General features: G+C 41.9%; 1 protein-coding gene across 2 annotated transcripts in view; it reads left to right on the forward strand.

Moving 5' to 3' along the window:
• The window catches only part of RUNX1 (RUNX family transcription factor 1), a 190,608-nt gene that overhangs the window by 118,586 nt on the left and 57,928 nt on the right, over positions 1-14,094 (forward strand). For both annotated transcript variants that reach the window (XM_030284489.4, XM_072936008.1), the window contains exon 5: positions 255-359. In XM_030284489.4, coding sequence (XP_030140349.1) covers positions 255-359 — 105 coding nt within the window. The remainder of the gene's footprint in view (positions 1-254; positions 360-14,094) is intronic.

Below are 14,094 nucleotides of genomic sequence, written 5' to 3' on the forward strand. Positions count from 1 at the left end.
GAAAGCTTTGAGCAGTTGCCACGGAGGGAAGGAATCCAGCACCAGGATTCTACACCCCATAAAACCTTTCAGTGCCTCGCAGGGTGTTCGAGCTCTACCAGAAATGAGGAGTTTCCTTTGCACAACACTTGCTCAAGGATTTGGTTTTTGGTTTTTTTGGGGGGTTTTTTGTTTGGTTTTTTTTTTTTGTTTGTTTGTGGTTTTTTTTGGTTTTTTTTGTTTTCTCAGTAACATTTTCTTTTTTCCTGTTGCAGGGAAAAGCTTCACTCTGACTATCACAGTCTTCACAAACCCTCCCCAAGTGGCCACGTACCACAGAGCCATCAAGATCACAGTGGATGGACCTCGGGAACCCCGAAGTAAGTGAGCTCAGGAGAGAATTCCCAGAGGGATAAACTGATTTAATGGTGGGGCTCATCCCCATCCACACCAAATCGAGCAGCATGTGGAGAATTGGGAACGTTTTAAGCTTTAAAATGGTTTTTATTCTGCCTTCCTGAAGTGTTCTTTCTCACTGGTGTCCAGCTGATCCAGTGACTTGCATTTCTGAAATATCCAGCCAGGCCTGGCTTGGCCCAAACCCAGGAGCTGACAGAAGGGATGCTGGTAAAAGGTGGGCAGTGAATACCTGGCACATCATTTCTTGCTTTTCAAATGTTAAGGGCATTTTAAAGCATTGCAAACCAATATGCCATTGATCAAACCCTTCAGGCTCAGCCACCCTGCAAACAGAAATAAATGTCATGGTTTGCTGCATCCTGGAGTTTCCTGAGCCTCACAGCAAATTTATCCTCACAGCAAATCTTTCTTTCCCTTCTCCTTCTCCTTCTCCTTCTCCTTCTCCTTCTCCTTCTCCTTCTCCTTCTCCTTCTCCTTCTCCTTCTCCTTCTCCTTCTCCTTCTCCTTCTCCTTCTCCTTCTCCTTCTCCTTCTCCTTCTCCTTCTCCTTCTCCTTCTCCTTCTCCTTCTCCTTCTCCTTCTCCTTCTCCTTCTCCTTCTCCTTCTCCTTCTTTCTCTCTTCCCTTTTTTAAAAGAATAAAGCACAAGGAGGAGCTGAAGGATTTGATGTGAGGGTGGAGCAGATGTGCCAGGAGACATCACAGAACCAGGGAATGCTGTGGGGTGGAAGGGATATTAAAGATCATTTCATTCCACCCCAGATACCTTCCATTGTCCCAGGCTGCTCCAGCCTGGCCTTGGGCACTGCCAGGGATCCAGGGGAATCTGGGAATTCCATCCCAGCCCTGCCCACCCTGCCAGGGAACAATTCCCAATTCCCAATCTCCCATTTAACCCTACTTTCTTGTCAGTCTGAAGCCATTCCCTGTGTGCTGTCCCTCCATGCCCTGGAAATTGTCTCTCTCCAGCTTTCCTGGGGCTCCTCCAGGCCCTGCAAGGCCACCCTGAGCTCAGCCCAAAGCTTCTCCTGTGCAGGGGAACAATCCCAGCTGTGCCAGCCTTTCCTCCCAGCAGAGCTGCTCCATCCCTCTGCTCATCAGAGCCAATCTTGGCCTCAGTCACCACCCCAACGGGGCATTTGCATATTGTTATCAACATGTAAATTGAGGTTTGGGATGAGTTTCTTGCACCCCTCCCACACTCTTGGCAGAAGTTCTGGATGTTGCTTAAGTGGAATTGTTCTGGGAGAACAGAGCAGCAGGACTCAAACACCCTCCAGGGAATGAGACTCACAGCTTGGGGCTGCTTAACCAGGAAAGAAATGTTTCATCCTTCAGCTAAAATAGCTTAGACAACTCAGGTTTTCTTCTGGAGCCTTCATTCACCTGAGTTGCATCATGAACCAAGTTTTTTGTGGAAAAATCTGAGATATTTTTTGGATTTGAGAACAGGCCTTAAAACAAATACTCTGTCAGAGTAAGGCTTCTTATTTATTTATCATTATTTCTTTGGTTTGTTTTTGGGTTTTTTTATTTAAATTGTGGTTGAATTGTCCCTGAAAAATATACTCAGTGAACCAGGCAGCTGCGCACATAAAAAAAGATATTTGCGTATTCAAATTCCAGATTTGCATATGCAATTACCTGGGCATGCTCACGGTTTGCAGACAATGAATAAACTTTAGTTCTTTGAGTATGCATCTGCTTGAAACAAAATCCTCCTGCAGGCAAACCTTCTGTTGGAAATCAATTCTTCAGTTGGTAGGAGAGTTAATATTTAATGAGATTCTGCATTTTAAAAGGAAGTGGAGATATGATCCAGACGGAAGCAGCGCTCCTATCTGCCCGACCCAAATGCATGCAAAGGCTTCCCTGGAATTCAGATCCCTTGTCTGAGGCAAATGAAGTGCACAGTGAGCGAGGTTTTCACAAAGGTTGGGATCCCAGCAGCAGGAATCCCCCCAGCAGGAATTCACAGCTTTTTTATTGCTGGGTCATTCATGCCACAGATTGTGGGATCATGGAATGGTTTGGGGTGGAAGGGATTAAAGCTCATCCCATCCCACCCCTGCCATGGCAGGGACACCTTCCGCTGTCCCAGGCTGCTCCAAACCCAATGTCCAACCTGGGACACTTCTCCCAAGGCTTCACCACCCTCTGAGGGAAGAATTTCTTCCCAAAACCCCATCTAACCCTGCCATCTCTTTAAAACCATTCCCCTTTTCCTGTCACTCTCTGCCTGCATAAAAAGTCCTTCTCTTTTTAGAACCTCTGAGCTCTCCCTGGAGCCTTCTCCTCCCCAGGCCGCACACTCCCAGCTCTCCCAGCTTTTCCAGTGATTCCATTTTGCTCCCTTCATTTTAAAGTGGGCTTCAAAGTCCTCAAATTTGACTTCTCACCAAGATTTCCAAATCACAGCCACAACCACTGTGATGTTTTTTCCCTAAATTCCTTTGATGGACACATGGATTGGTCTGGATCTGTGGTGAGCCCTGTCACGGGCCTGCTGTGGTCTGGAGGGATTTAGAAGGATATCAGCTTTCTTGGATTGGGATGGGAATCCAAACAAAAACTGCTGGATTTGAGTGTTTTCCTCTCAGTAATCGATATTTGGGGACATTCCCGCAGTCCGTGACTCACTCAGTCACTTGAGCTGAAGTAATTCCAAATAGGCCAAGATGTGTTTTCTCCTGGTTCACCAGAGATCTGTGGAGCAATGGGAACAAAATGAGATCCTGATGTCTTCCAGAGATCTAGAAACACCTGCTAAGCTCCAAAACCAACTCCAACAACAGTTTTTGATTCATTCCCTAAAACCAATTCCAACAACAATTTTTTTTATTCATTTCCTTCGTGGCTTTGATGGTTCTCAGACAGCCTGAATTCCAATAAGTGCAAGGGGAAATTTAAATTAAGGATTAGAAACAATTTTTCCCTGCCAGAGTGGTCAGGCCTTGGGATGAGCTGCCCAGGGAGGTTTGGAGTCACTGGAATTGTCCCAGAGGAGTCTGGATGTGGCCTTGGGGACAGGGTTTGGGTGATGCTGGTGGGGCTGGGGTGGCACTGGGTGATCCTGGAGGGTTTTCCCAGCCTTGATTCTGGGATTCTGAGAAGATCCAGCACTTCCTAAACTCCTTTAGGGCAGGTTGGACAAGTCAAAGCTCTCTGGTGCTCAGCCTGGAGAAAAGGAGGCTCAGGGGTCCCTCTTTGCTCTGCACAGCTCCTGCCAGGAGGGGCAGGGAAAGGAGGAGAGGAAATGGCTTCAGATGGCACCAGGGGAGGCTCAGGTTTTTTAAAACAGCTCCTGTGAAAGTGAACAAAAAATGGTCACCCAGATTCCTTTGGTGGATCTTTTCCTGGCTGTCCCCTGGATCTCTGTGAGACAGGAACATCTGAGAGTCGCTGTTGGGGTTTCTGTAGAGCTTTGGAATATTTCTGTCCCTCACAGAGTGGTCAGGCCTTGGGATGAGCTGCCCAGGGAGGTTTGGAGTCACTGGAATTGTCCCAGACACATCTGGATGTGGCCTTGGGGACAGGGTTTGGGGTGATGCTGGTGCTGAAGGTGGGACTGAATGATCCTGAAGGGCTCATCCAACCTTCCTGGGATTCTGTGGCTTTTGGGCTCTCTGGGATGTGTGGAGGTGACAACAGGTGACAATAACACTGTCACAGGGCCACCTTTGCTCTGCACAAAGGCCTGTGGACATTTTCAAATGTTAAGGGCATTTTAAAGCATTGCAAACCAATATGGCATTGATCAAACCCTTCAGGCTCAGCCACCCTGCAAACAGGAATAAATGCCATTATCCCATTATCCCATCATCCCATTATCCCGTCATCCACGGTTGCTGGGGTGTCCAGCTCTTTGTCCAGCAGCACATCTAAATTTGCACTCCAAATTGTGATAAATTCCTACTTGTGGGAATTCATTTTTCTTTTTTGCCCCTTGGATTCCTGTCTGTGCCTACCCAGAGAAAACATCTCAAATTGTCACAGCTCATAAAGAGAGCCAAGGTACTTAAAAACCTGGCTCTTCCTCCCCTGCTTTCATTATGGATTTTTAAAACCTCTTTTGAACTGAGCATTTTTATTCCCCACTTCTGAATAAATGCTTATTTTCAAAATGGATTTTTTTTTTTTTTTCTGAAAAGAAATCCTGCTGCACTGTCAGGGAGAAGGGCAGGATGACCTAACCCATCATTTTCTTCTCCAACTTCTCTGATTCTATGATTCATAAAGCAATTTCTGTTTTTATGAGCAAGGTCCACAGGGAAAATCATTAGCAGAAACCAGATCAAGAGTAATGCTCCTGATGAAAATACTTTTGGTTAGGAAACTTGGTAGAAATAGTCTGAGTCCTAAATTAAATATTTCCCTTAGGCCATTTGACCTGCTGTGTGCATCTGCTGAAAAATTAGGGTTTTTTTCTTCTTTTGACTGCTTTTTTCTGCTTTTCCTCATTGAATTGTTTTAACCTACATAGCTCTGAAAAATTCACTCAAGGCCCAGGTGCCTGAAAGTGATGTAAAAGGAAAAAGCTACATGGATTTAGCTTAAAGTTGAGATGGGCATTAAATGTGATTATTCCCTGTTGGATATGTAGTTTTCCCAAATACTTTTGGGAAAAAAAATATATCCAAGAGTGGGATGTTGAAGGGTGGGGAAAGAGCAGGAGCTCTTGCTGAGCAGGAGTTGAGAAGGAGCCTAAAAAGCTGCTGGTTCTGTTCTAAAGGAAATCTTGTCCTACCTGAGGCCATTTTTAGGGAAACCCCAAGAACCTTTTCCTAATAGAATAATAACAAAAGTCAAACTCTTCTCCAAAAAAAAAACTTTTCATTATTTCATTATTTCAGCGGGCTGAAGTAATATTAATGCCTTTATTTCTTGCTCACTTTCTGCTGCAAGTGCCTCCTTTTGGAAGCTGAGGCTGAATTGTACCAAATAACAACTTAGAAACCATAAAAAAATGAACTATTTCGTAACTGGAAAATACCCAATATTTAAATTTTGGTGGTGGATTAGGATTAAATTTTAGTGGAAGGATTCAGATTCGGTAACTCTCCTCCAAAAGAGTTACTTAGGAGAAAAGACAGGAAGGTGATCCCAGCCTCATTTATAGACCTGTTTCTATTTAATTTTTACATTTCTATTGAATATCCTATTTACATCTCTCCTGAATGTCTCCTTGATGTCTCTGCTGAAATCAGAAATGCTCTGAACAGTGACAAAACCAGAATCAGCTGAACGTAGATTATTTCTGAACATGCCTTACTAGGCTTGACTTTCTCTTGCCAACTTGCACTCTCTACAAAGGTTTTGTAGCTGTTAAAAGCAGAGAAGAATATTAAGATCTTTGGGGAAAAGAACATTTTCCATAGGAACAGGAAAAATTGAGGGAACAAAAGGTTTGAGGCAGAGGCTGGGGCTGGGAAAGGATGGGCCTGGAGTTGGAGGAGGTGCCTGCTGTGGGTTTTTGGAATTATTTTGTGCAGTGGAGGTGCCTGTTGTGGGTTTTAGGGAATTATTTTGCCTTTCCCCTTCCCAGAAGGAGATTTTTTTGGCAAAGATGGGCTGTTGGAGCATCAATCCCGCTGTCCCTAATTGGCAGATGAGAAGTTTTCCTTCAGGGTTTTCCTTCCCTCTGTGAGTTGATCCCTCCTTCCTCAGCTCCTCGAGGGGCTGGGAGAAGGCAGAGGGAAAATTTCACCCCTCATGGAGAGCTCAGATATTTCTGTTTGCTAAAGTAGATTTTAGCAGTGCAGGATCTTTTTTAAAGCCTCTGTTTTTGAGGGAATTCCTTATTTAAGGGTTCCCCGAAACACCGCGTGTGTGAGGGAAAGGCTGGAGGAAGCTACGTGGCATTTTCAGTGACAGCACCTATTTTATTCTTAAAATACAACTGCAAGGAGTGAAAATCTGTTGGAATATGAGATTTTCTGTGCTGCCAGGCACTGACCCCCAGGAGAACACTGCACTGACCTGAGGCCGTGGAGAAGCTTCCAAAATGGAATGACAGAACTGGGATTGTGGGATTGGAGTTTGAATGGAAGTGTGTGATATCACAGGGTGGAAAACTTGGAATTTAAGGGTTTAGAATACAGTAATATATATGGAGCAAGCCAAAACCTGGCAAAAATCCACCTGCACTGCAGCTCCTCCCAGCTTTGCCTGCCCTGGATTATCAGCTGGAGCATTCCCTCCTTGCAGGCCCACACAAAACACATCAGGATTTTGTTTCATGGTGGTGAAGAATGGAAAAAAGGTTTTTTACTTTTGCTCTGCCCCTCCATTTGTGCTCCTGCTCTTTGGGTGCCAGGGTTGAGTTGAGGTGTTTGGGGCTGGGTTGGACTCGATGGTCTTGAAGGTCTCTTCCAACCTGGTCATTCTGGGATTCTGTGAATTCTGTGGAATTGCAGTGAGGAAATGAATTTTCTCTTGTTGCTCATGAGAAATCTCAGTCAGGTTGATCCTGTGTCTGTGCTGTGTGAGGGTGTGCAAAGCAAAAATGAGAATTGTGGTCTTCCAGTTCCTAAAGGGGCTCCAGGTGAGCTGCAGAGGGATTTTTCACAGAGGATGGAGTGGCAGGACACAGGGAATGGCTTTAAGCTGACGAGGGCAGGGATGGATGGGATATTGGGAAGGAATTGTTCCCTAAGAGGGTGGGGAGGTTCTGGAATAGAAGCTGAATCGATCCCTGGAAGGGTCCAAGGAGAGACTGGAATAATTGGGATAGTGGATGGTGTCCCTACCCATGACAGGGATCTTTAGGGTCCCTTCCAACCCAAACCATTCCGTGATTCCATGAGAGGCCATCCCAGCTCTGCATGGGAATCAGCAGGGCAGGTGTTGTCTGTCCTACAAGGACACGATGTCCTCGTAAATCACTTAAACACATCCCAGAGACAGAAGGATGGAAACACCTTCCCTGCCTTCCTTAATCATGGAACAGATTAGGAACAGCACGTAAAAATGGGAGGAGACAGCAGAAAGAATTTCCCCACTCATAAACAAAACATAGAGACGTTTTATTTTTATTTTTCTAATAGTGCCTGACCTTTGCTCCTTTTATTCTTCCTCTGAGTTTGGAGCTCAAGTTCATCAAGCCTCACATCCACCAGGCCACCTTCTGGGGCTGATCAATCCAGAAAAGCCAGGCTGTGTCACATCCCTCAGCACATAAAGCTGCAGGGAGAAAAAAAAATACAAAAAAACCAAAAACATTTATGGGACAGTGTTGATTTAATTCTGAAGGATTCTGTTTGTCTGATTCCTCCCTCCAACCAGCACCACGGGCTGTTCCTCATTACCTGCCCCACGTATCTTCCCAATCTCACCACAAACAGTTTGGGTTGACCACAGCACTTCCCTCTTGAAAATGAATCCAGTTTGACTCACCCCGAGCTGCTCGGGCCGAGCCAAGGAAAACAAGGCAGAGAATAACCTGCTTGTATCCACTTTGGAAACTTCTCAGAGGCCCTGCTTTCACAGGGCTCCACAGTAGCTCACTATATCTCCCTGCAGCTGCAGAGAAAATCAGGGAAGAAAAAAAAAATAAATAAAATAAAATAAAAGAGTTCCAGAAGTTCAAATAAAGCCCAGGCAGAACCACGTGAAATTTATGAGTTCACAGTGGAGCATTAGTCCAGAGAAGGAACCGACAGATTAAAACACTCAAACTCATTTTTGTGGAAAACCAGATATTTTCATCTATGGTGTGGCAACAGCAGGCAATGGAACTGACAGATTAAAAGAGCCAAAGTCATTTTTGTGGAAAACCAGATATTTTCAACTATGGTGTGGCAACAGCAGGCAATGGATTTGGTAAAAGCAAAGCTCTGGAGTTCCAGGGAGGTGTGGAGCCCCAGCTGTGCTCTTCCCTTGGGCAGGAGCAAAGCTCTGAGTGGTCCAAATCTGAGCAGTCAGCACCTAGAGGGAATAAATTGAATTTGGTGCTGCCAAATTGCCCTGGTTTATATAAACAGCGAGGCACAGAGCTGACCTGTGAGCTGCAGGAGCCTCGTTCAGCCCCAGCTGAGGGTGACTGATGGGGACCTTTCACTGCCTGGAGATATTTGTGATGAAATGTTCCTGTCTGAGCAAATCCTCTGCTGTTTGTACAGCCACTGCCCTGCTTGGAGTCACTGCACAGGTGACAAATCTCCTCACCCCTGGCTTTTCCTGCTCAGTGTCGGGGTTTGAAAAGCCAGGTGTGTGCTAAGGAAGGCAGGAGCCTCCCTTGAAATGGAAAATGTAAACCCCCTCTCTCTGAATTATTATAAATTTGAAATTAAGGGGTTGGCAGGCAAAGATATGGGAGCAGGAATAACAGTTCTGTACTAGTAAAATTAAAATATAAATGCAATAATTCAAAAATAAACAAAAAATTCCTCCTAACTCATGATATTTCAGGATTCCAGGTGTTTTCAGCAGCTTTCCCTTGGAGAGAGGAGTTTTTTTGTGCCTGTATTTGATTTTTCTCTTGGTTTCTCCCTGAGCTGGCGCTTGGCTGCTTGGGCCTCGTCCTGCACCTTCTCCCTCAGCCAAATCTCAAAATCTGCTGCCTCAGAGTGGCTGCAGGGGGTTCCTGGGGCATTTGGGGAGATGCAAACCAGAAAGAAACAAAAGAGGATTTTGGCAGAGCCGTGCTTGGCTTGGGACTCATTCAAACATTGTCAAGGCTTGGGGCTGTGGGAGCTGAGAAGGGGAAAAGGGAAGAGAAAGCAAAAGTTGTGATTTTACAAACTCATTTAACCAAATGCTCCGTGACTTTGACCTCCCTGACCTAATTCCAGGGGTTAATTCCAGGCAATAATTACATTTCCACCAGAGACAGGGCCCAGATTCAGCAGGAGTTGAGGTGGATGTACCCAAAATAATGGTGATTTTAGTGGAAATACTCTTGTGCTTTGCTGTTTGTACCTCTACCAGCAGAGCTGGGGGAGAGGAGGAAAAAATTCCTGCCTCAGAAATGTGTCAGGGTTGCTTTTTGTGGAGCTTGGGATAGACCTGAGGATTTTCTGTGCTCTTCAGGAGGAGGGAAAGAGCAGGAGACACCCTGGAGGATGTGGAGAGAGGGAAAAACAGATCCTCCACTCGTCCTTTTTCCCAGGAATGTTCCCCCCAGAGCTCTCCTGACACAACTGGGCTGAGTTTCAGTGATGGAAAGGGCTCCCAGCATGAAATTAGAGCAGAAAATTGGAAATTGGAGGCCCAAGGAGGGCGTGGAGTCTCCATCTCTGGAGATATTCCAAACCCACCTGGACGTGTTCCTTTGTCAGCTGCTCCAGGTGGCCCTGCCTGGGCTGGGTGAGCTCCAAAATCCCTTCCCACCCTGAAAATCCTGGGATTCTGTCAGCTGAACTTCATTTTCTAGAATATATCAGACAATAGGTCTTGATCTGGACTCTTCCACCTGCTATGGGACAAAATTTCTTCTTTTTACACATTTTCCTCTACCTGTGTTAAAAAAAAAAAAAAAATCTAAAATAATTTTAAAATAATTTTTAAAAGAAGAGCTACAGAAAAATATTGCATCAAAAATCTTAACTACTGTTAAAACACACAGGGGAAAAATTCCAGGACTTCCAAAGGAGGTGCAAGAAGCTCCCTGGGGTTTCCTCAGGGAAAATCAGTAAATCCTGGTTCACCTTCTTGGAATCACTGTTCACAGAAAAATGGGATCACTCGGTGGAAAATTGAAATGCTCAGCACAGGATTGTACCAAAAACATCATTTTACCTGCAGTTATTCCAAGTGAGGAGCAGATTTTCCCAGCCAGGGTGAGCTTTGCAGGGGAACTGAGGAGAGAATTGACCTGGAAGGGTTTCCCTTAAAAAAAAAAAAAAAAAAAACAACAGAAAAAAAATGGGATTGCTGAATGGTATGGTTTTGAAAATTACTTTTTTTTTTTTTTTTTGTAGAGAAGTCTCCATAACATTAAAAAGAACTAAACTGAAAAAAACTATTCTAGAGGTAGTAAACTAAGTTAAATTTTAGGGTTTGTTTCTTTGCATTCTCAGTGAAAAAGTTATAGGGGGAGGAGAAGTGTCCTAAAGATTTTATTCTAATTCTTATTACTCTTTCTTTTCGTTACTATTAAATTTTTTTTCTTTATACCCTTTTAAAGTTTTAAACCTGCTTTCCCTTTCTCCTAATCCTATCTCACAACAAAAAATAAGTACATTAGTAATTAACCAGCACCAAAGCCACCACACTCTTTAATACATTAACCAAGAAATCCCAAAATCAGGAAAATCTCAAATTAACAAACCAAACCCCTGCACTGATGAATCTCCACCACAGCAATCAGATTTTGTGTCTAATTCTGGTTTTGGAGGGTTTTACATTATTTTTAAGCCATGGAGGAGAGGTTGGTGAGCTCTGACATTTAGCTGATCCTTCTGAGTCAAGAATTTCATTTTTGGGCACAGAGGAAAAGAATCTTTAGTGCTGTTAGCAAAATAATTTTTTTTTTTTTTTTTTTTTTTTTGCATTATAATGGAAAGAATTTCTATTTTAAAGCATTTCCCAGCTTGGTAATAATCTGTAAGTGTTATATTGGAATTAATAGAAATTCAGAATTGGGTTGGGAGGGACTCAAATTAACAAACCAAAACCACTGCACTGATGAATCTCCACCACAGCAATCAGATTTTGTGTCTAATTCTGGTTTTGGAGGGTTTTACATTATTTTTAAACCATAGATGAGGTGTTGGTGAGCTCTGACATTTAGCTGATCCTTCTGAGTCAAGAATTTCATTTTTGGGCACAGAGGAAAAGAACCTTTAGGTGGTGTTAGCAAAATAATAATGCTTTTTTTTTTTTTTTTTTTTTCATTATAATGGAAAGAATTTCTATTTTAAAGCATTTCCCAGCTTGGTAATAATCTGTAAGTGTTATATTGGAATTAATAGAAATTCAGAATTGGGTTGGGAGGGACTCAAATTAACAAACCAAACCCTTGCACTGATGAATCTCCACCACAGCAACCAGATTTGTGTCTAATTCTGGTTTTGGAGGGTTTTACATTATTTTTAAACCATAGATGAGGTGTTGGTGAGCTCTGACATTGAGCTGATCCTTCTGGGCCAAGAATTTCATTTTTGGGATATCTGGCACAGAGGAAAACAATCTTTAGGTGGTGTTAGCAAAATAATAATGCTTTTTTTTTTTTTTTTTTTGCATTATAATTGAAAGAATTTCTATTTTAAAGCATTTCCCAACTTGGTAATAATCTAGAAGTGTGATATTTGAATTAATAGAAAAACAGAATTGGGTTGGGAGGGTTTTAAAGCTCATCTCATTTCAGCCCTGCCCTGCAGTGACCCCTTCCAAAATCCCAGCTTGCTCCAAGCCCTGGCCTTGAACACTTCTGTGGCTGAGAAATTCATTTTTTTACAATAATACATTTATTTTTTTGCATTAAACATGGTGTGTTCACTTCCTAAAATGATATGGATACATTTCCTCTCATCATTATACAAAACAATATATAAAACAATAGATAAAATAAAATTAAACATTAATTTTAGCCTCAAGGCACAGAACAATGTTCAGCACTTTAATAACTGGACACAATGGAATTTTGGTGACTTTCTACTGGCCACAATGGGATTTTGGTGATTTTTTACCAGACACAATGGAATTTTGGTGATTTTTTACCAGACACAATGGAATTTTGGTGATTTTTTTACCAGACACAATGGAATTTTGGTGATTTTTTTACCAGACACAATGGAATTTTGGTGATTTTTTACCAGACAGTGGAATTTTGGTGATTTTTTTTACCAGACACAATGGAATTTTGGTGATTTTTTTACCAGACACAATGGAATTTTGGTGATTTTTTACCAGACAGTGGAATTTTGGTGATTTTTTTTTACCGGACACAGTGGAATTCTGGTGATTTTTTTACTAGACAGTGGAATTTTGGTGATTTTTTACCAGACACAATGAAATTCTGGTGATTTTTTTACCAGACACAATAGAATTTTGGTGATTTTTTACCCCTCTAAAGCTGGAGCCCACCTGAAACCCTGAATAAAACCAGGCCTGAAAAGAGAGGATGCTTCAATGCATCTTTAAATTCACTCCTTACTTTGGTAAAGCTTGGCCAGACTCTGCATTTTCCTGGGAATAATCCACTTTTTGGGTGTGAAATTTCCTTTTCCACATGGGAAAAGAGGAGAGAAAGGGAAGAATTCAGAGGGAAAAAAAAAACAAAACATCATGGGTTCAGATAAGAATGGTTTAATGATTGAAGTTGGAAAATAAAGAAAGAAAAAGGCATCTAAGGATGACAGAAAATTAAAAAAATTAAAGGAAAATTCAAAATTCAAAGGAAGGTGAACATTCCTTGGTCTCTGCTTTACCCAATTCTGCCTCTCTGACCTGAAAGGATCTAAGGATTCTGCAAAACTAAAAAAAAATTAAAAATACAAAAAGAAACTTCAAAATTTCAAAGGAAGGTAAAAGTTCCTTGGCCTATTCTGCCTCTCTGAGTCTGAAAGGCATCTAAGGATTCCTGTAAAAATAAAAAAAAAAAAATTAAAATTCAGTATTTCAAAGGAAGGTAAACATTCCTTGGCTTCTGCTTTACCCAATTCTGCCTCTCTGAGCCTGAAAGGCATTTAAGGATCCCTGCAAAAATCCAAAAAAATTAAAGGAAAATTAAAAATTTCAAAGGAAGGTAAACATTCCTTGGTCTTTGCTTTGCCCAATTCTGCCTCTCTGACCTGAAAGGATCTAAGGATTCTGCAAAACTAAAAAAAAATTAAAAATCCAAAAAGAAACTTCAAAATTTCAAAGGAAGGTAAAAGTTCCTTTGCCTATTCGGCCTCTCTGAGTCTGAAAGACATCTAAGGATTCCTGTAAAAATAAAAAAAAAAAAAAAAAAAAAAAAAAATTAAAATTCAGTATTTCAAAGGAAGGTAAACATTCCTTGGTCTTTGCTTTGCCCAATTCTGCATCTCTGAGCCTGAAAGGATCTAAGGATCCCTACAAAAATCAAAAAAAATAAAGGAAAATTCAAATTTTCAAAGGAAGGTAAATGTTCCTTGGCTTCTGCTTTGCCCAATTCTGCCTCTCTGACCTGAAAGGCATCTAAGGATTCTGCAAAACTAAAAAAAAAATTAAAAATCCAAAAAGAAACTTCAAAATTTCAAAGGAAGGTAAAAGTTCCTTGACCTATTCTGCCTCTCTGACCTGAAAGGCATCTAAGGATTCCTGCAAAAATAAAAAAAAAATAAATTAAAATTCAGTATTTCAAAGGAAGGTAAATATTCCTTGGCTTCTGCTTTACCCAATTCTGCCTCTCTGAGCCAGAAAGGATCTAAGGATCCCTACAAAAATCCAAAAAAATAAAGGAAAATTCAAATTTTCAAAGGAAGGTAAATGTTCCTTGGCCTCTGCTTTGCCCAATTCTGCCTCTCTGACCTGAAAGGATCTAAGGATGCCTGCAAAAATCAAAAAAAATTAAAAATACAAAAAGAAACTTCAAAATTTCAAAGGAAGGTAAAAGTTCCTTGGCCTATTCTGCCTCTCTGAGTCTGAAAGGCAGCTAAGGATTCCTGCAAAAATAAAAAAAAAAAATTAAAATTCAGTATTTCAAAGGAAGGTAAACATTTCTTGGCTTCTGCTTTACCCAATTCTGCCTCTCTGACCTGAAAGGATCTAAGGATCCCTACAAAAATCCAAAA

This window comes from Taeniopygia guttata, chromosome 1 (genome assembly GCF_048771995.1).
Source record: "Taeniopygia guttata chromosome 1, bTaeGut7.mat, whole genome shotgun sequence".
In the NCBI taxonomy this organism is placed as follows: domain Eukaryota; kingdom Metazoa; phylum Chordata; class Aves; order Passeriformes; family Estrildidae; genus Taeniopygia; species Taeniopygia guttata.